The 27,654-nt window shown below is 64.7% G+C and overlaps 1 protein-coding gene across 1 annotated transcript; it reads left to right on the top strand.

The window, feature by feature from the left end:
* The first annotated feature begins 113 nt into the window (after positions 1 to 113).
* On the top strand, positions 114 to 27,328 carry LOC117649540 (protein diaphanous homolog 1-like). The gene is made up of 5 exons (XM_034392418.1): positions 114 to 507; positions 14,153 to 14,302; positions 23,772 to 23,854; positions 23,941 to 24,024; positions 24,195 to 27,328. The coding sequence occupies exons 2-5, from the start codon at positions 14,206 to 14,208 to the stop codon at positions 24,552 to 24,554; spliced, it is 624 nt and encodes a 207-aa protein (XP_034248309.1). The 5' UTR covers positions 114 to 507; positions 14,153 to 14,205; the 3' UTR covers positions 24,555 to 27,328.
* Positions 27,329 to 27,654: the final 326 nt, after the last annotated feature.

The raw sequence follows: 27,654 nt of genomic DNA, 5'->3' as shown, positions 1-27,654 counted from the left end.
GTGCCCGCCTGGCCGGTGGGCCTGTGCGTCCGTCCCTCTGGCTTTCGCCGCGCGTCCCGCCGTGCCTCGCGCCTCGCGCCTCGCCGTGCAGCGCCGTGTCGCTGAGTGTCAGTTCAGTTCGCTAGAGGCGCACGTGGCGGACGGTGTCGCGCAGAGCAGCCCGCTGGCCTGGCCGTGCCGTGCAGCACAACGCCGTGCTTGGTTCCGCGAGTCCGCGAGTCCGCGGCGTCTGACAGGTCGAACCGGCGGGCTGGTGTCGACCGTCAGGACCGTCAGCTGCAGTGCGTGCTGGCGCCTGCTGCAAGTGCACTTCCACCAGTGGCCAGTGTCAGTGTCCGGGAAGTGTCGCCGTCGCCGCCAAGCCGGCTGTCAAGTGGGCGTCAAGCCGGCTGTCAAAGCTGCCTGCCACCGACTGGCTCGCCCTCAGGCTCGCCCAGCGCGAGGGCTGCGCCACGCCAGCTTCCCGCGTTCGTCGCCCGACCCCGTGCGCCCCGTGCACCCGGCCAGGTGAGTGTCCTTGCGCTTCCCGGAGGGAAGTCCCGACCCCAGTGCTCGGCGTGCGGGCGGGGCGGGTATCGTGCTGGAGGTGTTGCATGCCGTGGACACCGACACGGACTCTTCGTGGCGTGCTGGTGGCGTGGCTGGCTGCCTGCCTGCCGGGGTGGCCGCGGCTTGCATGCCTATCTGTCATTGCGGATCCGCGCGTGGAGGGCGAAGGCGGCGGCCGCGTGCGGCGACGTGTCGCCGCCTCTCTTCCCCGCCAGAAGTGCTCGCCACATTCTCGCCCCGGTTTCGCACCTGCGTTCGGCGAGAACCGAATCAAAAGACGGCGCCGTCTAGCGGGTTCATTCAACTTGCGGAGGCATGGCGCCGCGGTCGTTTCGCAGAAATAGCGACCTGGCTTCGCGCGCTTCGCGGTTGGCGGTGGCGGCCCGGATCTGACGCCATGGTGGTGCCGTGGTCCTGGCGATACGGAGGACGGCGCCGGCACGGCACGTGGCCGATGACGCCCGCGGGGCGCGGCGCGGGGCGGGGCGGAGAGGGGGCGTGGCGGCGGGGCGGCGCGGGGACCGGCAGCCCCACGTGTGCGTTCGGGTTTGATGACCCGCCCCGCCACTTCGCGCCGCGCAAGCCGCGCTCGCCTCGCGGCTGCGACGCCACGGTCGAGATGGCCAAGCCACGCCGAGCCACGCCGAGCCACGCCGAGCCACGCGCAGATTTACATCAAGCTGGGGAAGGGGAAGTCGGGGAGGCGCCACGGAGCGGACTCTGGCCGCGGAGCCGCGAAGCGCCGGCCGGGCCGTGTCCGCGAGAAATTCTTCTCCGCCCACGCCTGCCCTCCTGCCCCGGCCGATCCCGCAGGCCGCAGGCCCGAAGGATCGTTTTGTCGCTGTGTCTCTATGACGCACTCGAGGGGCGGCCCGTGGAGGCGCGAGAGAGGCAGAGCGGCGGAATCTGGCTTGCGCTGCTCACGGCCGGTCGGATGAGCGGTGCCACCGTCTGCGCCACGCGTATTCGGCGACCCTTGTACTAAACTGCTGCTCTGACAGACTGACCGCCTGACACTGGCTGTCCGAAATTAGTGGACGTGCGATAAGAGTGCCCGCCGATGTCGGCGTGACGGCCGCGCTGCATAGAGGACCAGGTGACGTCATCCACGGCCAATCTTTGCACGTCTGCAGATGGTTGTCTCCGCGCTGCACGCGTCACCGCTGCACCCGCGCACGCTAGCGCACGCGTGCGGCCGTGCGGGGTCGCGGCAACAGCTGATGTTGGCCCGCGGCCAGACGGCCAGATGGGGCCGTCAGAAGATCGGTCCGTTGCTCTGTCTCTCTCGCACCCTTACGGAGAGCCCCGTGAGTGCGACAGAGACAGAGCGACTCGTCAGTCAGTCAGACGCCGCACCTGATGGCCGACGTGTTCCTCCGTCATCGCCGTGAGGACACTGTGAGGACACTACACAGCGAGACGGCGTCGGCGGCGCGGCGCCACCCTCGCGTGTCGCTTAGTTTTCGCTTTCCCTATCTGATGCCGTGCGCGAGGATCTCGCCCTCGCGGCGGCGCTGCGCGGCGCGGCAGTGGCGTGCAGATAGAGACGGGGCGGCGCGCGGCGCGGCGGCACGTGCAGCCAAGCGACAGCGCAGCGCGTGCACCCGCTGCACCCACCACACCTACTGAGTCAATCCCAAAGCCGATTCGACGCTCCGCGCACCGCCGCTCTCTCGAACGTGTTAGGCTTAGACGTCCGGGAGTGATCGCCGCACCAATTTCAAGGGACGCCGACGACGCACAGTGGGCCAGAAGAACGGTGGAGGTGGCCAAAATTCTAGACGCGTTTTGAGCTCCAGAGTCGCTAAATGGGACACCAACCGAACGTGTGACCCCACCAATGGACTCCTCGTTCGGGGAGCAATCCATTGGTGGGGTCACACGTTCGGTTCGAGTCCCATTTAGCGACTCTGGAGCTCAAAACGCGTCTAGAATTTTGGCCGCTCCACCGGTCTTCTGGTCCACTGTGCGACGCCCCGCGACTGATGAGACAGTGACGAAACGACCCTCCGAAATCAGCCTGCTGGGCCGATGGACTCCATGGACTTCGCAAACCGAACCCGAAACGAGCCTCGAACAAACCGAAACCGTTCGGGAAAAGGGGGGGCGCGCATTTCCGAACCCCTAGAATGGCGTCAGCGGCGTTAATGTGTTGCCGAACAGCGCTTTTCGACACCAGAATTTTTGTGCAGCGCGGCTAGTGGTCCCACGTGCGGCGTCCTTATCTCTATCTCATTGAGGCACTGTGCCGATGCGGACGATGCGGGGCGGGCGTGAGTCGGCGGCACTTCGGTAAACAACAGCAACAAAAAACAGGAAAAGGCCCCACCGCGCCTGCGCGGCGTGTGAGGATTTGACACGTGTGCCAGCCCGGACCCACGTGTCCGCTTTCGATCACGTCGGCCGGCCGCTCGTTTTGCCCAGTAGACTGGGTACGAGTCGCTTTCGTCGCACTGTCTCTTTCGCACTCGTGCGGCGTCCCGTAGAGGTGCGAGAGAGGCAGAGTGACGGAAACGACTCTCGGAATCGGTCTGCCACAAGGCAGCGCCGCGGAAGGAACGCGCTTCGTTTTTCGAGTAGATTGATGACAGACAGCGATCGCCGCTGCTTCTCCCCGAGATTTCCCTGGGATACAGAGCGCGACGTCCCTTGCCGTGCCGTGCCGTGCCGTGCCCTGCCGGGCGAATCGAAGCACGCGACTTTGATCGATGGCGTGGCGTGGCACGGCACGGCGCGCCAGACATCCCCAAACAACGCACACTGCACAGTACTACCTGGAAGTGCGCATCATTATTCTAGCCTGGCCTTCGCAGCAGTGTTCCTGCGGGGCGTCACTGCACTGACGGGGGGTGTGTTAGCGCCCCTCCTCTGCGCTCCCTCGGGTTCCCCCGGCCGGGCCCTTGATAACACGAGACGGGGCCGCTCGAGCCACTCGATAGCCCCCCAGGACCCTAATGACCACCTCCCCGGTACCCCCTTGTACTCGCCGGGGAGAGGGGGGCGTCGGGGATGCACTCGACGGCGTCCTGCCGCGCATGCGTTCATGGCAGTGGGCGGGTAGCCGCGTTGATTCTGGATTTCAGTGGTGCGCTGCAGTGTATCGGTCTGTTGATTAATGAGAACTCCCAGCCCACCCCGCCCCGCCCCGCCCCGCCCTCCAGAAGAGCCGCGAGGGACACAACAACACGGGGCGGCCTCCGCAGCATGCTGCAGCAGCAGCCGGAAAGTGAGAGTGCCCCCTCCCCCTCCAGGATGCACGTGTCTTTTCGGCTCCACTGCACTGGACCTCCGCCCAGCTCTTTTCGAGGTCAAGGCCGTGCGCGGGGCCGCGGGGCTTTGGCGGGGGGGGGGGGGGGGCTGGTGGCGGCCCAGTGCACACACACGTGTGCGCGTTGTGTTACGGCTACGCGACCACGCGGCGCCACTATAGCAGGGCCTCATATTTTTTTGTGAGGGCATTCACGCGTCCGAAAGTTCATCGCCTCTACGCGCGTGGTGCGTGTTGCATCACGCCGAGTAGCGACGCATTCCTCGTCCTGCCCCTCCTCTCCTTGCATACAGGAGTGCGGGGCCGCGGGGCCAGGTGGGAGGGGAGGGGTAATGGCCCGGCCCTGCATCTGCCGCTGCACGGCGCGGCCGCGGGGCCCAGGCATGACATAACTTGGCCGGCGTCCACGTGCAGCGACGCGCCGCCTCGACAAGTCCATGGCCGCGGCGCCGCGGTGCGCCGTGCCTGCCTGCCGGGGGCGTTGTGGAGTGGAGGCCCAGCTGGCCCCGCCTGGCCCCGCCTGGTCCGCCCCGCCGCGCCGTGCGATGCCGATCGCCTCCTGAATTTAATTGTTGGCTGGAGCGATCGTTCGGCGCGCAGACCTTGCGCGCCCACGCGCGTGTGAGCGTGGCCTGCGTGTCGGGGCGTGTCTCTGGCGTGCAGCTGACACGGTGTGGTCCGTTTCCTCCTTGCCCGCGGGCAGGATGTGTCCGTGAGGAAGAGGGAGCTGATGAAACGTCGACGCGGCGCGGAAAAAAATATACCTTGTTGTTCTGGGCGGGTAAGAAAGCAAATTGGTGTCCGCGCACCTTTGTGTATCTCCGGGCGACTCGGTTTGGCTGGCTCGGCGTTGTCCGGGTCGCTTTATCTGTGTGCGCCCAACTGCCCCCATTGCTCGCCCTGGCCCTGCACGGCCCGCACACTGGTGGTCTCTCTCGCACTCATGGGTCGGCCCGTGTAGGTGCGAGAGAGGCAGAGCGACGAAATCGGCCTGCATGGCTTGGTTGCTCACGTGCACCTTGTTGCTGCCCCGCGGCTTATCGGGCTGCCCGCGCCGCATCCCGCCATCACGATGCTACGCGATGCAGGTCGTGCAGTGCATCAAGTTGGCCGCCCCGAAATAGCCGCCCCGTGCCTCCACTGTCGGCCCTGTCGGCCTCGTTGGATCAGTGGGGCATCGCGCGCCTCGTCATCGTGTGTCGAAGCGCTGATGAGTCATTGCCGCCGCGCGCCGCGCCACGGCGTCGCCGTCTAGTCGGCCGGCGACGTCACGGCGCCGCCGGTACCAAGTTTCGGCGCAGAAAGGCATGCCAACCAGCAGACTGATTCCGAGACTCGCTATCGTCGCCCTATCTCTCTCGCTCCTCCAGGGTGTCCCATGAGTGCGAGAGAGACAGAGCGACGAAAACGACTCTCGGAATCAGTCTGCAGAAGAACCCGCCGCCGCCGCCCAGTGCACGAGCACGCGCGGAGCGGTGCCGTCGAGCGCGCGCGTGCGCAGGCCTGCCTACCTGCCGGGCGTCCATCTCGGGCGCGCTTTCTGGCGCTGACGGTTAGGCTAGCGCTGCTGGCGCCATCCGCACGTGCCACGCGCCACGCGCCGCCACACACGGGTACACTGTACACTGTACACCGCCACTGACTGATGTTGCTGAGGCTGGCAGGCCACGGGCAGGCCACTAGGCAGGCCGGGTGGGTAGCCGGGCCACTGTACAGTGCGGTGCTTCGGCGCCTCGCCCGTCATAATACCCGCCCGTCGGTGGAATTCCCTTTCTTCCACCAGAGCGCTGGCCTTGCGTCGTCAGCGTCGTCAGCGGCGTCAGCCGCCCCGGGCAGCGGCACGTGCGCGGACTGCGGGGTGCGCGTCGGGGCTAGCCCGGGCTGTCCAGCGTAGTCCAGCGCTAGTGCCAGGGCAGTCCGGGGGAAAAGCAGCAGCTGGTGTCGGGGCGGGGCGGGGCGGGTGTGAGGTACCCTACCCGTGCTCCCTGTTTGCGCGAGGTACCGCTGCGCCGCTGCGCCGCTCCGCTGCCGCCGAAAGGTCAGACGGCCATAAGGCCGCGGCGGGCGTTGCAGCCCCACGCGCGTCTCCGTCTGCTGGTGGCGTCTGGCGCCCTGGCGGCGGGGAGAGGCTCAGACAGCAGCCCACCCATCGCCGGCCCCGGCATCTATTTCCCCGCTCGGCACCGCAGACTGATTCCGAAACAGCGTTTTGTCGCTGTCCCTCTCACTCTGATCAAGGACGCTCCATGAGTGCGACAGAGACAGAGCGCGCCAAAATGACCGCTGCTCGGAATCAGCCTGCAGGGCCTAACTGCGCCCGGGCACGTGGAGTTGTGGACACGGAGGAAATGGGTCAGACGCAGCGGGCGGCGGGTTGCGGCGGGGTGCGGTGGAGTGGGGGTTGGCTGTCCGGTGGGGGAGGGGGTAGGGGTGGGGCGCGAGGTGTCTGCGTCGTCGTTTACCACCCGGTCACACGGACACACCGTCTCGCCGTGCTGAACACCGACTGCTCATCCACAACAAACTTTACCATCTGGCGCATTTTTGTTGTTTCACGTTATTTTTGCCGCGCTTTCGCTTTGTTTCGAGCAGTTTCGAGTCGATTAGATTGGTGTCGGCACGTCAGGCTTGCCCAGGCCTGGCCATGCGCACGAAACATCACCCGGCCGCGGTCGCGGCCAAGGCGGATGAGTGGGATCAGATTCGCCTGCTCCTGCTGGTATCGGCGCGTGTCCTCGCGGCCGTCGCCCGTGCGGCCCGTGCAGTCCGCCACCAGGACCGCGCCGTCGGCCGCCGCGCGGCTCGTGCGCGATATGCAGCGCGATGACGCGTTTCCGCCGCCTGCATCTCGGTGCCATCGACGTCGCGGTGGCTCGCCGCCTCGTCGTACACTCGCGGCCCGGCCGGGCCCGGGCCTGCACGTGTCGAACTTGTTTTCAATTGCTGTGCGGGGCGGGGCGGGGGGGCGGGTGGAACGTACTTCCAAGCGTCTAGTGCGACACGCTTCGCTGCCCAATCGGTGACAAGGCGGGACAAAGGCGTCTGTCCGTCCGCGTCGCAATCTAGTACGTTCTAGAGAGCCGGGCCCGGCCAGTGCCAGTGCACGTCCGCCAATCACAGCAGCGCCTCTGTGCACGGTGTAGCAGTTCCGCCTACAAGTTTTTATTGTTTTTGTTTTTTGCCGACTGTCGCTAACCAGGCGAAAAGACCGCGCGAAGTCCAGCCGGGCGGGCCGCGGGGGCGGGGGGCGGGGGTGGGCAAGGCGAGGTGAGGGTGCGCCGCACGGCCGCACGCGCCGAGGTAGGCGTTGCTCGTCGCCGGCCTCGCCGACTCGGCTCGGCCCCGCCGCCCCGCGGCCCGGATGGCCCGCCGAGCGCTGACTGCATGCACTGCACATGGCAGCCATGGCAGCCATGGCAGCGCGGCACTCGGGCCGGTTCCGCGAAGTGCCTGCTGGGGCCTGCACCGCGCCGAGCCGCGACGGCTGCTTCGCGGAACGTGGCGTGGCGACGCGTCCGCCAAAACCACCGAAAGCGAAAGGGCGGTCGTTCCGCCGAGCTTCGAATAAACAGCACGACGGCTGGCTCTGTTGAACCAGCATTAACCAGCCCCGATTTTGAAAGGCCGTTAAAAGCGAGTCCAACTGGCGGTCGTCCTGGGGGGCCTGGCCGGGCCGGGCCGGGCCTAAGGCCGCGCGGCTAGCGGCTAGGCCCGCCACGCGCGGCGCTGCCTCGCTCTGCCAAGCCGCCGAGCCCAGCCGAGCCGGCGGCGGCAGCGTCACTGGCTCAATGAAGCTGTTTGTTCGCCCGGAAGTTTCGTAACTCCGAAGCGGCGGGCGCGAGGACGTGGAGGAGTTGAAGTAGGAGGGGGCACTTTCTCGATACAATGGTCTGGACACGAGGCGCCGGGCGGGGCGGGCGTGGGCCGCGCGGCCGCGCGGACGGGCTGGCCTCGCGCTTGCGGCCAGGACGCCGCGAACGCCGCGAACGGCTTGCCAATCGGCTCTAATCACTTAATTGCACCCCGTGGCTCCCGTGGCCGTGGCCCTCGGTGTCGGACAGTGTCGGGGAGGGGGCGGGGGTCCCGGAAACTGCCGTGCGCCGTACCAGCCGCGTCGCGGCCGCCGAGGGGCGCGAAAACCGCGGCCAAAACGGCGGACGGCGACGGTCCACTGGAAGACCGGAAGGGCGACACGACGCGCTGACGGGCAGCGGGATTAGCAGTGCCGTGCCGGCTGCGCGCTGTGCGGATGGAGATAGCGCGGGATGAGCATCGTATTACTTTTGGGAAGGGCAGCAGCAGGGTCCCTTCGCCCAGATCCCTACTCCCCGACTCCCCGCCCCCTCCCTCCACTCCTCCCCCAAGCCACAAGGCCGCTCAAGGCCTACGGGCAGCACGTGGCGCGGGTTGGGCGCTCCCCCTCCCCCCTCCCCTTTCCGCGATACTCGTCGCCGCGACGCCGCGACGCCGCACTGCCCTAGACGACGTCTCTCCCCCCGGACCCCGCGCGGCCGCCGAAGGTGCACTGCTAAAGGCCGCGCGTGCGCTATAGTGCAGTAGTCAGTTAGTGCTCTCCGACCCCGCGGGCGTGGAAAATTGGCAAGCAACATCCGTAATCCGCTTTACTCGGCGTGGGGCAAGCGGGGCGCTTTGGCAGCCCTCTCTGAGCCCCCGGCCCCGGAGCCCCGGAGCCCCGGCCAGACGAGCAGACGCAGCGAAACGACGTCGCTCTGCCCGAGATCCTGGAGCACCTCCGGAGACTGATTCCGAGAGAGACGTTTTGGTCGCTCTGTCTCTCTCGCATCTATACCTAGGGGACGCCCCACGTGTGCGAGTGAGACAGAGCGACGAAAACGACTCTTGAAGTGAGTCTGCTGCCGACACTAGACGAAACGAACGGGTGTCGAGGTGGCCGACGATAAGATCTCTGGCGAACGCCACCAACGCCACACCGCCGCGTCGCCTTATCGTCGGACAGGTTGGCGGGAACAATTCGCGCGCTTTCTCGGAATAACGCTTCCCGCACGAAATAGAGCTGGGTTCGAATGCAGGCCAGCAGGGCCAGCAGGCCGGGCCAGGCCAGCGAGTGACGCAACTGTTGCCGCCAACGCCCCCACACTGCCACGCCACGGCCATGCCATGCGCCATGCCGACGGCAGGACGGCAGACTTGACTGCCGCGCCGCATTCGCCTCGCTTCCGGACTCGGAAGCACACAGGCGGGCTAGTCGTTTTACGGGGGACGAGTCGTAAAAACGACGAACAGGGAACAGCGACACGCAAATGGGTTCTCCATGACGTTTCCCCCGCATTCCCCGCGCTGCCCTTTGGCAGAATGGCTCTCGGCAGTGCAGTGACACAGAAAGGTCTCTGGCGGGGCGCGGACACACACCGCGCGGCTCTTTCGTGAGGCTTCTGTGCGGTGGGCTTCGCGGAATCGTCAATCGTCGCAGTCGCCGCCACCCGCCGCCTTTTGGGGCTTTTGGGTGGCTTCTTTGCGGTGCACCCACTGTACCATCGGTTCAATTCCACGCGCCGTCGCACCCCGCCACAGCGGCCTGGCCCACCCCGCCCCGCCCCGCGCCGCAGCGCCGGGCCCGCTCGCGGTCGGCCAAGGACAGTGCGTGAGCGTGCACGTGCCGGAGAAAGGCAGCCTGCGCGCCGCGCCCCGCCACCGCCTGGCCACGCCACGCTCCTGCACCTGCACGCGACAATGACCCGCATGCGTTTGGAAGACGCCCGCCCCGCGGCACGCCTTCCCCGTGTCGGCGCGGCCGGCGGAATCCTGTTCCAACCGGCCGCGCCGGATTCGCTGGATGCAGCGCAGCGGCCACGCCTTCACGGTGCGGTGGCCTAGGTGGCCTGGCTGGCCGCATTCCCATGGCTCTGCCACACAGTGGGCCAGAAGACCGGCGGAGGCGGCCAAAACTCTAGACGCCAAAACTCTAGAAATGGGACTCGAATCGAACGTGTGACCCCACCAATGGATTCCCCGTTCGGAGAGCAATCCATTGGTGGTGTCACACATTCGGTTCGGGTGCCATTTAGCGACTCTGGAGATCAAAACGCGTCTAGAGTTTTGACCGCCTCCACCGGTCTTCTGGCCCACTGTGTGCCACTGCCACGGCCTCGGCCACGGCCGGCCGCAACGGCGGTTTCAAAGTTTGCGCGCAGCCACAGCCAGCCGTGCTGGCGGTCAGCGTGGCACCCAGACGGGGCTGTCGGCGACAAGGACTAACAGGGGTTGACGAGCTGCTGGAATTTGTCCGCAGCGCGCACAAAGGCGCCGCTCGCCTCTCAGCGTCCTGTGTCCTGCGTCCTGCGGACCTTGGCTGGGGCAGCGCGTGGCGGCGTGGCGGCGCCTCAAAGACAGACACGTGGCGCCCCGTCGGGGCGGAAGGCTCCAAGGCGGAGCGCCAAGCGCCAAGCGAAACCGCAAAGGATTGTCGGTCAGCAGACCGACTCCGAGAGGCGTTCTCGTCGCTCTGTCTCTCTCGCTCCTTTACCGGACGCGCCATGAGTGTGAGAGTGACAGAGCGACGGAAACGACTCTCGGAACTAGTCCACAGGTCGAGCCAGGTGGCCTGGCCGCGGACCGCGGAAGCTGGCGGGGGTTGTTTCTCAGGCCTTCCGTTGTGTACGCGGTGTGGTGGAGAGAGAGGGAGGGAAATAGAAAAGGAGATTTGGAGTGGGAGGGGGCAGCCACCCTACAGTTTAATTGTCCCGAGACTTCCTACCGGCCTTTGCGTCACTCGCCCCCGCCCTCCCTCCCCCACCCCCACCGCGCGTGCTGCTGGGGGCCTGTCCTCCCCTCGCCGCGCCCTCGCCGCGCCCCTACAGGGCCCTCGGTGGCAGGGGCGCTCAGGGGCAGGCAGGGGGATGAGAAGGGTGTTGGGTCGAATCCGCGTAGGGCCTAGCGGGCCCGCCGCTCCCCGCCCCGACGGGACGCGGAAGTGAAAGTGCCCGGACGGCGGGGGAGGGGGAGGGGGATGGGATCGCCAAGGTCACAGCCCCCTCCCCTGCCGCCCCCATCTGATCTTCCGTCATGGCTTCTGAACCGTACTCTTGGGCGGCGGAATTTCACTCGCGTGTCGATTGGTGGCGCTACTTTTCCTCCTGGACCTCATGAAAAATGGATCATACTTTTTGGCTTATTGGCGGCGAACGTGAACGGGGTGACGGCCGCCAGCACCACCCCGTCTCGCAGGTTGGGCCCGGCATCTGGTCCGCGCCACTGTAGAGCAAGCCGTCTGCGACCAACGCGGCCCGGCCGGCCGAACCCTGCTTCCCGTCCGCGTGTGTCCTTCCCTCGATTACGGTTTGTGGACTGCAAGCGCGCGAATGGGGGTGGGGGTGGGGGTCCTCCGCGCGTAGCGGCGTGGCGGCGTGGCGGCCCTCCCCGGCCCTCCCCCTTTCGGGAGGCACCCCCCGGTGGTGTGAGGCTGCCACGTGGGCGTCTTTCTCCCACCCCCGACTGCCTCATAAATGTTGGCCAAGTGGTAGGGGGCGTAACCGGGGCCAAGGTTCGACGCGCACCCCGCGCCCCGCACGCACGCCGCCGGGCTACCCTCGTGCTACCCCTGGAGCTACCCCTGATGTAATCCAGTCGGCCCCGTCGCCGACGTCAGGGCCAGCCAGCGGCGAGCCGGGCAAGCCGGAGGCTCCCGGAGGACTTTATTTCGCAACTTTTGGCGGCTGTTTACGGACCGTGTTGACTTGACCCGGGTTCGAGTGCGGCCGGGGACCGGGGACTGGGGACTGCAGACGCCGTATTTGCTCTCGGTGTGGTGTTGTCCCGTGTTCCCAGTGTGCCCTCTCCGCGCGCCGCCCACGGCCATCCCCTTGTCCGCCAACGCGCCAACGCGCCGCCGCCCATCTCCGGATTGGCGGCACAATGGCGCCCAGAACAATATCGCTCGAGATGATCCCCCGCCGCCGCGAGGAGTGAGGAATTGGCCGCCGTGCCTCTCGGCGCGCCGCGCGATTTCTCATCCCCGCCGCCTCCGTCGCCTCCGGCACTGAGGCCCTTGTCGCCTCGGCTCGGCGACGCGGCGGCGGCGTGCCTATTGTCGCCAATCCTCGCGGAAGCAAGAGAAAGGTGGCCGCTCAAAGGGCGGATAGCGGGGCGGTGTGCGACGGAGACGAAGGGCCCTGGCGACTAATTGTGCGGCACAGCCAGGCACAGACCCGGCACTGTGAACGCCACGTGCCTGGCTTCCCGAGCCCTTGGCGCATGACTCAGGGGCCGTCGTCGACGCCGTCATCGTCCTCGGTCCACGGCGCCGTGACGTCGCCAGCAGCGCGTTGGCCCGCCTCGGGGGTGGCTGCTGTACACCCGGCCTCCATGCATAATAGATGACCACCACTGCATTTGCGTCCGCGTGACGGCCCCACTGTGTGACGGCAGCACCGGCAGCGCTACCATTACCTAGCGGACTCTCACACCTCCGAAAGCCATCTGGACGAGACGTCAATCGCTCGAGAAACTCGAGGAGGCGCGGCAGGCCGAAGACGACGACGAGGACGACGACGAGGTACGAGTGCACGTGGCGAGGCCCGAAAACGCGGGCCTCGCCCCGCCTCGCCCGGCGTGCGGGGGCTCCCAGCAGGGCCCCTCTAGGCCCCGCCCCGCCCCGCCCCGCCGAGCCCCGCCACGCCCCGCGCTAGGCCCCACGCGAGGGCACCGGGCACCGCGACGGCCTTGATGAGTCCGCCGAGGCCGACGTGCCGACCTGTACGTGGCTACAGCGAGTAGTGCCTGGTGACCGAGCCCGTTGTGGGCGCGGCGTGGCGGCCGAGGCCGTGTGTCGTCGTTTGCGGCGGGCTGGCTGGCGTGTCCGAGGCCGCTGCTGCAAAGCCCGCGGCTCTACGGCTCTGCGTCGGAACGCGGCCGGGCCAGGCCAGGCCGGCCCCCACCCCCTTTTTAGAGGCGGAACCAGCGTGACGGTAAATTCAATTCGACGGGGCGAGCCTCGGCTTTGCGAGCGTTGCGGCAATCTGGGCCACGGCACGGCCACGGCACCACTGGTGCACGTGTGCCTGTGCGGCCAGTGTGCTGGCCTTGGTGTGCTGCAGGTGCCGAGGGCAAGGGCCGCAGGGGCCGCCGGGCAGGACGGTGGGACGCGGCGGGACGGCACTGCACTGTTTTATTTAGTCCATTCAACTGGTGCTCGTCCCGGCCCGTCCCGTCCACGCGCAGCGACGCGCACAGCGACGCGCGGAGCAGCGGAGGCCTATTAATAATTCGGGAGACATCCGCGCGACAGCGATGGACCTCCGCGTCCCTCCCCGTCAGGCGGTCGTCGCCGCGGCCGTCGTCTGCTCGCCGCTGAGGGATTGCTCGCGGCTTGTCGGATGAGTAGGGCGTGACGCTGGCCCGCCAGGGCGAGGCCGACGAGCGGTTCTCTTGCGTCTGTCTCGCACTGCTAGGGCGGCCCCACGAGTGCGACAGAGACAGAGAGACGAACCGACTCTTGGGAATGGGTGTGCTGCACGTGCCGCGACGACGCGGTCCTCGGTCGTCCCGCGACGCCGCGACGCATGGTGATGACCGGCGCGAAATGCGACTCGTTTGTTTTTTTCCGGCCGGGGAGCGCCGTCGGCAAAAACGCGCCGCGCCGGGCGGGCCGGGGCCGCTAGCGGGAAATAAAATGCGCTGCTCCGCGCTCCGCCGTGCGGCGAACGGCGGCCCACAACAAGACTGACGTCATCGCCGCGGGGCGGAGCGGGGCGGAGCTCTGACCAGCCGCCGCTAGCCGCCTGCGCTCTGCGCCGTGCAGGAAAATCCTGACAAGTCGTGAAATTGCCAGACTGCGACATGTGCGTCTGCCAGTGTGCCAGTCTGTCAGTGGCGGCAAGCGCGCGTGTGCTCGTGCGAAGGTGGCCGCGGCGTGGGGTGCGGTCTGGCGGTCTGGCACCAGCAGGTTCGTTCCCAACAGTGCTTCGTCGCTCTGTCTCTCTCGCACCCCTACAGGCTCGCCCACGGGGCGCCGCGTGCGCGAGAGAGACGAAAGCACACTGGGGCGGCGACGCGTCGTCTGCCGGGTGCATGCAAAGCAGGGCGGCGCGTTGCATCACCTCGAGCACGCCGAGCACACCGCGAGCACTACCGGAAATAGGCTGGAAAGTGAAGTGGCGACTCGATCGGGACGGCCGATAGCACGGGGGAAGTCCCAGTCCGTCTGCGCGGTGACGCTGTGACGCTCGTCGGCCTGGCGCTGAGCGCCGCCGTCTGCTGCATCGTGAATGCACACACACACACACACACACACACACACCACACACAAACACACACGAGTATGTCACAGGCTAACGACAGTGTCTTCTTTTGCTGCAGCCACGGCGCGCCTGGTCCGGTCGGCCGAGAAGGAGGACGACGCCGTCGTCGGGATGGTGACCGCCCCGGCCGAGGCCCTGGCGCCGCCACACGTCGTCCGCGGCCACGCCCTGAGGGGCGGCGCCCCAGCTCGCGGGGCACGCGCAGTCGGTAAGTAAACGGAGCGGGCCGCCTGACCGCGCGCCGCCGGACTCGACCTTCTATTTGTTTTCGATGCTGCCGCGTGCCGCGCCGCCTCCGTCTCGTCCGTCTGCCTTTTCGGCGGCAGGACGGGGATCTGGATGGACTGCGGGGCGAGCGGGCCGGCCGGGACGCGGTAGCAGAATCGATTCGGAATGTAAAAACATTTGGACTGAACGCAAAGGGCACGCCCGGCAGGCGCCCCACCCCGCCCCGCCCCGCCCCGCCCCGCCCCGCCCCCCCCGCCCCGCAGCGCCGTGCTCCGCCGCCCGACTACACGTGCCGGTTATTTGTAGCCGTCGGACATCTCTAGTCATGAGACGGCCCGTCGGCCGGCCCGGCCCGGCGCGGGGCGGGGCGTTCTCGCGGGACTCGTGCACCGCCCCGTCGGCCGAAACCGAGACCTCGCCGTCGTACGTGACGGCGACCGTGTGACGGTGCTGGTGCGCTCGTCAAGCCTCCGCGACGTCACGAAGGCGGTGACGCCATGGCGTGACCGAGCAGGTGCATGGCCTCTAAAAGCGCCCCCATTCCCACTCCCGGGTGGGCCAGAAGACCGGTGGAGGCGGCCAAAACTCTAGACGCGTTTTGAGCTCCAGAGTCGCTAAATGGGACTCGAACCGAACGTGTGACCCCACCAATGGATTGCTCTCCGAACGAGGAATCCATTGGTGGGGTCACACGTGCGGTTCGAGGCCTCTTTAGCGACCCTGCAGCTCAAAACGCGTCTAGAGTTTTGGCCGCCTCCACCACTGTGGCGCGCAACGCAGCCACGCTGGGCGCCACGCGCCCCGGGCGAGCGCCTGCGAGGTAGGCAGCACGGGGACAGCCGCGCTCGGCGGCGCGGCCCGCCTGCCGGGCGGCAGGCCGCGCAAGGCGAGCCATGCACACGTGCACGCGGAACGCGGCGTCAGGGGGAAGGGGGGGGGGGCGCACAACGCTTTGGTGGGTCGGGGACCTCTGGAACAAGAAAGACGCGCACCGTTAGCGGCGTAGCGGCGCGGTAGGTCCGCTGCACTTCAGGACCGCGTCCCACCTGGAAATGCAAGTGGCGAAGCACTCTAGAAGTTAATCTTTCGCCATTGTTGTTTTTTCGCCCAGCTCCTCGTCCCGTTTCGACACCAGCAGGTTGTTGGGGGCCTCCCCGCGGTCCCTGCCCGTGCCTTGCCCCCTTCCCTCGCCGCGAAAGTGCTATTGGTGCCGTTGGGAAACCGCATGGCGCTGCGCTGCGTTGGGCTGCTCGCTGCGGCCCGGCCCCGTCCAGGGCATCGCAGGGGTCTACGACCGAAAGGCCCAACGGCCCAACGGCCTGACGGCCTGACGGCCCCGCCGAGCGGCCGACAGGAGGTTAGCGCTGCACGGGCGGGGCCGGGCCTCCCAGCCTAGTCAGAGAACTGTTCTAGAGTCCGAGAACTGTTCTAGAGTCCGAGAACTGTTCTAGAGTCCGAGAACTGTTCTAGAGTCCGAGAACTGTTCTAGAGTCCGAGAACTGTTCTAGAGTCCGAGAACTGTTCTAGAGTCCGAGACTTTCTAGTCCAAATTCTCGTCTTTCGATATGGCTCTAGAGCGAGGAACTGTTCAGAGCGAGAACTGTCTAGAGCCGAGAACTGCGATCCGAGATTCTCTACAAACTAAGGGACAAGGCTCTACAGATGCATACTCGCAAGTACACGCATACAGATGCATACTTGCTAGTACAATCACGCATTCAGCGGACAGCCCTCGATAGGGGAAGAAGTGAGCGGCTACCCCCTCCCTCGCCCTCGAAGGGAAGTGGCAGATGCAGGGTCGCAGCCGCTGAGCTAGTGAGGGAGGCATGCTGGAGGACGGGTACTCCAGCTGAGTATGACCGCTGTAGAGCTACCAGCTACTTGGCTGAACGATGACCACTCCGGCGTATGCATCCGCCATTTAAGTGGATGCACTCCTTCTGCCGTAAGTGTACTTGCAAGTATGCATCTGCAGACGCACGCCGAGTAGCACGTACTTCAGTGTCTGAGAGCTGCTGGCCATTGGGCGCCTAGAGTACCAGAACTGTTCAACGACTCTACCAAACCCAGTTGGTACCTCACATGCACACCGCACTCCCTGCAGAAAGTGAGCGATGACGATCATCATCTAGCGACCAAGAGTCTCTCTATCTCTCTCTCTCTTTCGCACTTATGTGGCGTCTGAAGAAGGGAGCGAGGGAGACAGACCGAGCGAAGCGCGCCACCGCGCCGCCGGCAGGGACTCGCGGCATCCGAGGCGCAATTTCTCGGTACACACTGATAAAAGCCCCGCGCGTCGCGTCGCGCCTCTTTCCCAGCCCAGACCGCGGCGATACTTCTCCCGAAATAAAGAGTCCACGCACTTTGTGCAGCCGGCGAGCAGCCCGTCTTCGATTAGGGAGGTAAATAGAAGTGTAGCGCTATCTGCGTTCCCCGCCACTCCCCGCGCCCCGCGACGCGTGCAGCGGGGAAAGTAGGCAGAGGTGGCGAGGGGAAGGGGGACCGCGGAGGGGGGAGGAGGAGGGAGGAGGAGGAGGGGGGAGGAGGAGGGGGGTTACGCCAGCTGAGCAGTGACCGCGCTGCGAGCACTGCGAGCCCAGCGCTCCACGTGGCCTGGACGCCGACCACCGACCCGCGCCGACGCCCCCCGCCCCCTTCTAGACCGTGCGATGCTTTCGTGTAACGCCTCCCCCCCCCCTTCCTTCGCGGTCGACACGTGTTTGTGACGTCACCCTCGGCGCATGGCCCATCCGCGCGGCCTAGAGGGCCCCGTGCTGCCTGTGTGTGCGTGCGGGCCCTGCGGGCCGCGGCCAGTGTAGTGGGCCGGCCCGCGGTTATTCGACTCGGTTCGGTTCGGTGGCTTCGGCTTCGGCGTCGTTGCCGCGGGTCCGCGCCGCTGGTTTATTTCGAGGAGCTCGGCGCGCCTCTAGCCACGGGCAGCAGGGGCAGCCACCGCGGCCCCACGCGTGGACTCGCTTTTGCCACACTTGACTTCCCCGCGTCGCGACTCTTATCCCCTCCCCTCCACCCTCCCCCCGAGTCGCAGTGTACAAACCCTTCCAGGCCGCCGTCACGCACAGCGGCACAGCGCGGCATGCGTCCGCCGTGCGCCGTACCGCGCGTGTCCTGGCCGTCCTGGCGTGACCTGCGGCGCGCAGTCAGTCGCGCCTACACGTGTATTACGGCTTTGGCGACGCGGGCACACGCGCAGACTCGCGGGTGTGGGCGCGCCAATGCTCACATAGACAGGCGCGCGCGCGCGCGCGCACACACACACACACACACACACAACACTAACACACACACGCGCGTGCGCGAAAAAGGTCGGCAGGCTAACTGAGTAGGTCATAAGATACACCTCAGGCTGCTGAGGCACTCTTCCGCCTCGCCGAGGAGGTGTCGCGGTGGCGGTGCCCGCTTCCCGCGGCGAGGCGGTGGCTGCATGAATGCCCGGACCGCGTGGATGACGAGAGCGTTGTTCGCCCTCCCGCCTCGCCCCGGCGTGTGTCATCCCCCATTGCGCCTGCCGCCTCGTCGCCTTGTCGGCTTGTCGGCGAGCGGGGCGGAGGGCAGGACCAGGCAGGGCAGACTCGGGGAACACGATCACGACACAAAGTCGTGCCGTGTTTCGCAACAAGCCTGCCTGCTGCCTGCCTCGGGGGGACAAATTTCGTCGTCCCCACCAATACATTTCTTTCTCCTCTTCTCTCTACTTTTCTCTCTGCCTGCCTTTCGAGCTCACGTATGCGACGAGCGAGGATACACACACGCGCAAACAAACACACACACTAGCGACGTACATTTGCGAGGCGGAGACGTTTTCCTTTTCGTCATGGGGCCGGGCAGGCCGGGCCCGCGCGCACGTGTGGGTGTGTGGGTGTGCCCGTGAGGCCACCATCGCCACGTGCATGGTCCCGCACAGGAAAAACGCCGCGTCCGCGCAGTGGCTCCGAGGCTGTGCTGGCACAGGACGGCGCAGGCAGGCTGGCGCCTCTCGCGTCCTGATTCTAGGACAGCCCGCCCCGCCCCGCCCCGCCCCGCCCCACCCCGGCCCCGCCACGGGGCGCGACCCACCGCCCGGTCAATGCCCCGGCCGCTAGTTCAGCTAGGGCCGCGATGACGCGAACCGCGGCGTGCGAACTGCGGCCCCCTCCCTCCGCTCCATCCGCTGACACCGCACGCCTTCTTTGACAAACACCGGCCGCCGCTCCGCGCCTCGCTCCGTGTTCTTATTGGTATGGCCAACACGGCCGCGGCGGCGCGGGCGTGTCACAGTGGGCCAGAAGACCGGTGGAGGCGGCCAAAACTCTAGACGCGTTTTGAGCTCCAGAGTCGCTAAAGAGGCCTCGAACCGAACGTGTGACCCCACCAATGGATTCCTCGTTCGGAGAGCAATCCATTGGTGGGGTCACATGTTCGTGTGACACGTGCGTGTGACAGCCCGCCGGCCTCGCGCCTCCCGGCCCGCCAAAGGGTGCGGTACGCGGCGGCGCTGGCGGTCTGGCTCTGGCTGGTCTCCATCGCCACCGCACAGTGGGCCGGAAGAAAGGTGGAGGCGGCCAAAACCCCGGACGCGTTTTGAGCTCCAGAGTCGCTAAACAGGACTCGAACCGAACGTGTGACCCCACCAATGGATTCCTCTTTTGCAGAGGAAAAAGAGGAATTTCTCCAAAAGAGGAATCCATTGGTGGGGCCACACGTTTGGTTCGAGTCCTGTTTAGCGACTCTGGAGCTCAAAACGCGCCTAGAGTTTCGGCCGCCTGCACCGGTCTTCTGGCCCACTGTGCACCGCCAAGTCTACGAGTTGACCTGCGGCTCGACCCGCGGGTGCCCCGACGACGCGCCGACCGCTTGCATTGCCTACATTACCTGCTTGCAGTGCGAGGCCCGGCCGGCCGAAGTGCCAGTGCCCCGCGGCCGAGGGCCGGGGGGCGCCGAGGCCCCATTGCATTGTCCGCGACGCGCCTCAAACAATGCGCGCGGCTCTCTCCGCGATTAATCGGGGTCCGCACACGTGACCCAGAAACGTGCATGGCGGGGCGGGGCGGCGCGGGGCTAACGTCGTTCACGCGTTGGCACATCGTTGAAGCGGACAGGCCATTCAGTTCGGGTGGACGTCAATCAGCCCCGCTGCAGGCTGACGCCGAACAGCGGCTCAGCGCTCTGTCCCTCTTCCACCATTCATAGGGTGCCGAGGGGTGCGAGAGAGACAGAGCAGACGAGTTTGGTTCGGAAACAGCCCGCTGCACGCCCCGAACGTTCCTTTCACGAACACGGCGAGCTCGGCCACCGCTTCGCGGCTGCTTTTGTGTGTCCGCCAGCTGGCCGCGCCGCGCCGTGCCGTGCCGTGCCGAGCGCTTTCCGACCCAGGTCCAAGCCGCCAGGAACTCCAGGAGGAGGCGGAGAGGCCCGCGAGGCTGTGCGGCCGGTCGTTGACTGCAGCATGCTCCACCTCGCGGAAGGAGGAGAAGGAAGGCGAAGGCTCGCGGGCATTACCGCCTGCCCGCCGCGCCTTGCCGCCAAGCCGACCGCGAAGCGCGAAGCGCGGCCGAGCCCCGCGAAGCACCGCCAAGCCCGCGGCGCGGCCCCGGCCGGCTGGACTCGGCACTGTTCGCCGCGGTCGTTGTCCTCGCCGGGACGTCTAGGCGCGGCGCCGCGTGGCAGTGGCGCTGCGTGGCCCCACCTGGGGCACCTGGCGGGGTGGGGCGCGGGGCGGCGGGGCGCCTGGCGGTCACGCCCATGCCTAGCGATTGCGCCCTTCGGACGCTTCGCACGCCAGAGCCAGCAGCGCCCTGGATTCCTGGAAGCAGCACTGCCCAGCCCCAGGCGGCCCCAGGCGGCCCCAGGCCCGGTGTCGCCGTTTCACCCGGCGGAAAATCGGTCCTGGAATGTCTTTTTCGGGCGCGTGTGCAATCGGAGCCGGCGTCGCCGCGTCGCCGCCAGCGAGGCGCTCTCCTCCTTTTGCTGTCGGTCGCCTTCCGGCCTTCCGGCCTTCCGGACGCGCACCGGAAGCGATTGGGCTCCGGTTCACCATCGCGACGACGGCCACTTTGGCGCGCTCTTGCTCTTTCCCCTTTATCGCCGCACCGTGGAAGAGCCCCTCTCTCCTCTGGCCCTTTCTCTGTCTCTCTCGCAGGCAAATCCGGCACGTGCCGCAATTATGTGCGTGAAAGCCCCCGGGGTTTTCATTGGTTTGAATGCGCGCGTGTCGGTGTGTGTAAGCGCCAGTGTGTGTGTGCGTGCGCTTGACAGAGTGCCGTGGGGGGTGGCGGCGGGGCGCGGCAGGGCGTTGGGTGGTGCGCGGGGTGGCTGCAGGGTTACTCCGGCCACGTGTCGCCTCGCCGCCCAGGACCGGAGGGCGGGGTGGCGGGGCGGGGCGGGGTGTGGGCGGGGTAGGCCCGCTAGCACGAACAATGCCAGCAGAGACGGTTCGCGGCCGGCTCTGTGGGGCAGCGGGCCGCCCCGGACGGACGGGCCAGAGCCCTAAGGGCCGAGGACCCGGAAGCGGAAGAAGGGCCCGCAGCGCCGGCAGCGCCGGCAGCACGCACACTGGAAAGGGCCAAAGGGCCGCTGGGGCACGCAGCCACGCACCTGCAGGGCCCTTCGCCATCGCGCACTGCGACTGACTTGCAGGAGTCGTGTACCGCTATGCTTGTGCGTGTTGTTGTTGCTGGTCACCGAGCCACGTGCAGTAAACTCATTACTGTATATCGACGCTGTTTTCCGGGCGAATGGTTGTTGTAGTACTTCGTACTTGGCCCCACGAGCGGCGCAGTAACTGCGCGCCGAGTCATGCGCCTCGCGTGTGCGGGCGATTGTGTGTGTTGGTCGTTGGTGAGCGGCAGGGGGTGGGGGATCCTACACCTCCAAGAGGGCGCAGCGCAGCGCCTCCACGTGTCGAGCCTGCCCCGCCGCGCCCCGCCCCGCCACCCCGGCCCGCCAGCCCTGCCCGTGCGACCCACTGACACAGCAGCGCTAGCGGCGCCCTTCCCCGCTCCAAGGTTGTGAAATCCGGCGGCGGTGGTGGGGGCGGGGCGGGGGCGGAGTGCGTCGGGGGAGGGGGATGGGCTTTCCTCGTGGCAGGTCACTCACCCCGCCTCGGCCGCGGGGGCCGCGGGGGCCGCGGGGGCGGTACAGGGTGCAAAAGGAGGCAGGGGGCTGCGCGGGGCCCCGTCTTCAGAGAGGCGGGCGGGAAAGCACGCAGGCGAACGGCAGTCTATTTGGCGAGATCCGCGATGTAGTAACAGAGTGACAGCCAAGAGCGCGTGCCGATTCGGCCGAGCCGCTCGCGGGAATCGCGGAAATGTTTGCTCTCTCCGCTCCGCGCCCCTTTGGCGAGTGAGTGAGCCGCGGCCGCTCGGCGCCCTCGGCCATGCAGCCCCAGTGCCGCGGGGGACACCACAGAGCTTCCTGATGAGGTTTCCAGACGGACTCCAGTGCGACCCGCCGCTCCAGCTCGCCTCACGGCGCTGACGGCGGCTTGCGGCGACCGTGGCAAGCCGTGCGGCCGGACGGCGGATCCAGAGGGACCGCGGGGAGGAGGAGGAGGAGGAGGAGGAGGGTGAAGCACCCCACGCGCATTGTGGGTCAGCCTCGTGGCGCCCAGACGCCCCGCGCCCCGCCCCGCCGCCACCCACGCCGAAACGAAGGAGGAGTGCGCTTTTGGGCGGCGGAGGGGTGTGGTGAGGTGCGGGGTGCGGCGGGGTGGTGCGGCGGGGCCGATGTGGGCCCGTTTAAGGGGCGCCAACGCGTGTCCTTCCCCTCCGCAGCCACGCGACGACTACACGTGGAACGCCCTGAGTTTACGCTCTGCACGGAGAGGCGGAAACGGCCTGCCAAAGAAGATGGGTGGCCCCACTGTAAGCCTGGAATCGACATACAGCTTACCCAGAGCAATTCTACGGCGATACGCCCGGGGCAGCTCTCGCGGTTCCTCGCCATGAAAATGGTGTGGCGCTGCCGGCGCTGCTGGCGCCACGCGCGCACCCCGACACACGCAGCGTTTGGCTTGTACAGTCGCGCACAGTGCGCCCGCGGGGATTCGAACCGCCGTGCTGCCGCGCTCTGGAGGCACGTGGCGGCTCATCCCTCATCGAGCGGCGTGGCGTGTCGAGGGGGAGGGGGGACCCTCAGGGGGCGCGGGGGGAAGCCCCACGAGGAGCGCCTGTGTGCACGATTACGCGAGCCCCAGATTGACGATGTGTTTGACCCGTGTTTGCGCCATCGTTTTAGCTCGTTGACTTTCTCCCCCTCCTCGTCCCCTTCCCCTTGGAAGCCGCCGGTCCCGGGTCCTCCGCGCCGCGGGCTCCACCGGTGTTTGAACTGGCGGGGGCGCGGGGCGCGGCGTTGGCACTGCGAGGGAATACATCCCAGGCGGTGCGCGTCCACGTCGCGGTGCATGTCCCGTGTCCGCCGCACCTGTTGCCAGGACGACGCCGCGATGCGCTTCGCCGTTATCGGCGACCTGCACTCTCCTCGGCCTGATTGGAGTGCGCGGAATGGTGCGGAGTGCCGCCGGAGGCGCTAAAAATAATGCGCGGCTTCGGGACCTCGTTCGGGACGGCACACCATCGCGAAACGCATTCTGTCTCTCTCGCACTCGCAGGGCGTCCGTCCCGCGGGGACGATGCCGACTCGGGCAGAGCGGCGAAACGACTTTTCGGAATCGCCAATCCCCCGGCCGTCGCCGGCCGCGTGGGCAGCCGCGGCGGCGCGGCCGGCCGAAGGGTGGCCTACCTCCCGGGCGCGCGCCTCCGCGCTGTGCAGTGCACACGCAGTGCAGTGCGCCGAGCGTGCCGGCTGTTTTGCGGTGTCGTGGCGGGGGTGGGGGTGGGGGTGAGGGTGGGGCCTCGGGGGCGTGGGCGGAGGGTACGTCGCATCGCGTGGGCGAGGGCGCCGCCCGGGGGGGGGGGGGTACCGCAGGGAGTTTCACGCCGGCCGCACGGAGGTTTTGCGAACACGTCACCACCGCTCGCCCACGCCAAGCAGGCCGTCGGGGTGTTGAGAGTGCTGGGCTGAAGCTACCCTTAGCGACGGCCGTCGGCTGGGCTACTGGCTTTACGAGCCCGCCCTCGCCTCGCCCACGCCGAGCTCGGCAGCTCGCTCTCGCGCGTGACTCCGAGGACTGTTGCGTTGCACGCTGCACGCGCCCCGCGGCCTCGTCCCGGCCGCCACCCTCCGCACCCTCCACGCGCTAAGTGAATGAGGCGACCGCAGTTACAGCCTGGCGGCCTGGCGGCCTGCCTCCACGTGGCGCCGTCGCTTTCACCCCCACCCCCGGCGCCTAGCGCCCTGGCCGCCCCGGCCGCCCCGGCCGCGCAAGCCGCGCAGGGTGCGACGCGAAGGGCGGCGGGGCGCCATCTAGCGGCCGCACGCCGAAGCTGGCGTGCCGTGCCGACTGGTCGGACTGGTGGTGCCGACGCTAACATCCGCTGTTGTTCTCGTTGCAGTGCTGCGGAGAGTGGACGGAGTCGACCCCCCCGAGTCCATGGCCCTGGTGCAGCGTCAGAGGCGGATACTGCAGCTCCATAAGGTGAGTCCCAGACAAGGCAAAAGCCCGAGTCCGGGTCTGCGCGAGCGCAGCGGGAGTCTCACTTACGGTGGTTTGTCCCTTTGCAGGAGCGCTGGCCGTGGTCGCGCATCCCCCGAGAAGACGCGCGCGTGCCCGCACCCCACGAGGCCCCCAAGACGGACTCGTCACCGGTAAGTCCCTGGACTGAGGGCAGTTGTCATCGCTCTGCCTCTCTCGCATTCTCGTTGCGAGAGAGACAGAGCGACGTAAACGACTTGGAATCGGTCTGCAGCCGCCACTCGGTGGCGTATGCGAGCCCCTTACCGTCCAGCGTGGTGACGCCGCTCTTGTCCTGCCGCAGACGCTCCGCCAGCTGACGGAGCAAACGGCGGCCCTGTGGCGCAACAACCAGCAGCTGCAGCGGCGCCTGGCCGCCCTGCAGGCCGAGACCTACGCCGCGCTGGCCAAGAAGAGGCCGACGGCCTGCTCCATGGGCGTGCTGTCGCCGCCGTCGTCGCCGGAGTCGTCGTCCTCGTCGCCGAGGCCGTGCTCGCCACCCCCTTCCTCTCTGCCGTCGTCGCCGGCCTCCTCCTGCTGGTCGTCACCGCCGTGCAGCCCGGCCGGCAGCGACCTGGACGCAACCTGGCGGTTCGGCCTGCCCTACTCGCCGGGCAGCCCCGGCGGCCCCGCCAGCCCGGCCAGCCCGGACTTCAGGGCGTAGCCGCGTAGCTGGGCGGCGCGGCTGCTGCGGGCCTCCCCGGCCCGCCTGCTGGATCGGACTGGAGTACGCATTTTCGTCTTCTTCGTGATGGATGTCGGAGCGAGTGTTGAAAAGATCTCGAGTAGTTCTTCTAGGAAAAAATATGTAAAAGTAGGCAGGCTATACGCCAAATCAGATAGGCCTCTGTAGACTCTTCCCTGTACAAGGCACCTTTCTGGTTTGTGTATTCGTCTAGGCGTGCTATCCAGACGCCTGATTAGGTTTCCAATTTTTGTATTAGTTAATTAGGTGAAAACTGCTGAAATGTTTATTCTTTAGGGCATTATAGCAATACGGATATGACTGCGGATTTTCATTGCCTTTCGCTTGCAGTTCTCAAGATACGAAAAAATGAAAACAAAACCACAAAAAATATGACATTTTAGCTGACTGTATGTCAAAATAATTTTTGTGATCGAGATCCCAATGTTACTTGTATTGTTATTCTTATTGAAATTGACAAACTGTGGCCTTCTTGTTTGAAACGGGCAAACAGCCCAGCCTCTTCACCTCGCTCTTTAATTTTCTCAGTACTGAAAGGCCTACGTTATCTCGATGATTTGTTGTATTTTTGAAAAGTGGCCTAGTGGGTTTGTATGGACATGACAGAAATTCTAAGCCAGGGCTCTGTGAATGGTGGGACCCGCCGAACTACTATTATAATTTATTTGAACCCTTCGCCAATTGAAGTTCAAAGTGCACTGCACCAGGAGCATTATAGTTTAAGCAATATACCATTGTTTTGTTTTTGATTTTGGGTTAAGAAAATTGGACACTCAGTCCCAACAAAGCAATCAAAAGCGGAGAGTGATTGACTCGGTGCCTCGTGCCCTGAGGATTAAAGAAATATCTCATATCCGCCATTGTGATATTACTGAATTTCTTATGATGATTCTGAAGATAGTGTAAGATTGCATGAATGAGGCACACTGAACGTGACATTTCCTCTCATTTACGCATTTAAGAATGTGACTTCACGATATGGAAACGTGTCACGCTCGTTCGTTTTCAAAGTTACTTTAGAATGCCGACTTACCATAATGACGAACTAATTTAGACTTATAAGCAATCAATACCAGAAATGTACCGGTGCTTTTTCCAAACTGCGATGTGCATTTACTCATCATTTCAAAAGTAATAATATAGAGTACGACGAGGATTTAATTATCAATGTCCGCCGATTTTCAAATATAAACAAAATGCCACGGCTGAAAAAAACGAACTTTTCGACACTCGTGCAGTGCTTTTTTTCCACCCGGGTAAAGTTTGCACGCTAAGTATTTCAGAAATTAAAGCTCACACGTACAAATTTGTTAAAATAATGCTCTCTGCAAGCTTTTAAGCATGATACCGATGCAGTATTCTTAGAACTTACGTTTTTAGCAGTGTAATCGTCACTTTGAAGTACGGTGCGTGTTTTTAACTCAATCCCTTTACGCGGCTTCGAATTTTTTCAGTGTTCAGTTTGGTTTGCAGTATTGTTTTGATTTGGCGTGCCGGGGTTTCATTTCTCAATTCGATCGTCCTAGTGTGGCGCGTGCATTAAGCAATGTATTTCGGTCGTGTCTCTGTTTGGCATACGAGACGCGATCTCAATAGCAATAAACAATAATCTTCTAAAAACAATCTATCATGGAAAAATCCTTGAAGTAGTAGAATTTTCGCCGGCATCTTGGGTAAAAGTAGTTCTTGCCAAGAATATGAAAACGGGTAAATGAGTCAATTTGCTATGTCATGCTTGATTTTCATGTTATTGTGGGTGGAAATCAGAGTCAGGAGGTGTGTTGTTCTTATTAAGTTGTAATTCAGGGCATGTACGAGTATGAGTAATTTCGAGTAATTTCTAATGTATGTTAACGATATTTATTATGCACATAGTTGTAAAATTATATACATATATATTAGCTGTTGTTTCGGATTTTTAAAACTCCGTTTTTTGTTCTTTTTTAAAACGAAAATACAAAAAGTACCTAGAAACATATCAGTTATGATGACACTAAGCCACATGTTGGTCGGCGCAGTCTTACGGCATGACACCAACAAAGGATGAACGCGCGCATTTGCGGGTGTCACTAGTGCACTTAGATGTTCGTCCTCAGAGTTTGCTGACGTATCTTCCATTCCAACCTCATTTTTCGTCGAGAATACAGGTGGAAATTTAGAGTCTGAATATTCACGATACTGTTTCCTAAAGGGCGCCGGCAATGGTTGTGTATCCGGTATTGCCTGTTGCGCAGACGCTTTAGGAACACCCATTTACGCTGAAATTTTAGAAAAATAGTATCGAACTTATTAAACTGGGATAAAGATATTTTCAGATATTTTTGGAAATGTCATTTAATTTGTTTCTTTCTACGGTTTCTGATAATAGGCGTACGCATAGCAATAATCGTAGTTCATACTGTTGTTGTCATGTTTCTAAATGATAACTTTTATCATTCGTTTTCCATTGACATATTTTAAAGACCTTGTTCTAAATTAATTGAAGTAGCAAATTCTATTAGGTGATATCAATTGTACTCGCATTTATTGTGTGAAGTAGCTTTAAAAGTGATTGAACCGGTCTCGTGGATACCGGACGAGATTGGATACAAGTGGATGTACTGTCACAAATCAAAATCGGCTTTCGATAAACATATTATTCAAGTCTCTCCTTTTTAAAAACTAACTTTCCTTTTGTCAAATTTGCCTCCCAGCTGTGAAGTGAAATACATAACTTATTTGTTGACGCGAAATCGTTTCGTCCATTGATTGAAACCCGAACCCGACACCACAGCCGACGCTGAACGGATTGCGCCCATAAGCACGCAGCGCGCACGGCGTGTGACAGCGTTACGTGATGCGGGCGACGGCCGGGTGAGAGCAGACAGCGGAGGAGAAGGGCAGAGCAGCAGTCAGAGTGTTCGTCCGTCCCGCTCTCCGCGCCCCCCTCTCACTCTCACTCCCACCGCGTCCACCGCGTCCCTCCCCCACTCCGCGTCGCTCCGCGGCGAGTCCTGCTGCTCCTGGGGCGCGCCGCGCTACGCCGCGCTACGCCGGGGCTTGGCGCGGGGCGCGGGGC

Source organism: Thrips palmi, unplaced genomic scaffold, assembly GCF_012932325.1.
Source record: "Thrips palmi isolate BJ-2018 unplaced genomic scaffold, TpBJ-2018v1 HiC_scaffold_4, whole genome shotgun sequence".
Lineage (NCBI taxonomy): Eukaryota > Metazoa > Arthropoda > Insecta > Thysanoptera > Thripidae > Thrips > Thrips palmi.
Note: the sequence above shows the minus strand (reverse complement) of the source record. Positions and strands in the feature narration are given on the sequence as shown.

Coding starts and splice junctions, on each gene's coding strand:
- LOC117649540 (XM_034392418.1), top strand. CDS start 14,206: ATGGTGACCGCCCCGGCCGAGGCCCTGGCGCCGCCACACGTCGTCCGC. Junction 14,303..23,771: donor TCGCGGGGCACGCGCAGTCG/GTAAGTAAACGG, acceptor TTCTCGTTGCAG/TGCTGCGGAGAGTGGACGGA. Junction 24,025..24,194: donor CCAAGACGGACTCGTCACCG/GTAAGTCCCTGG, acceptor GTCCTGCCGCAG/ACGCTCCGCCAGCTGACGGA.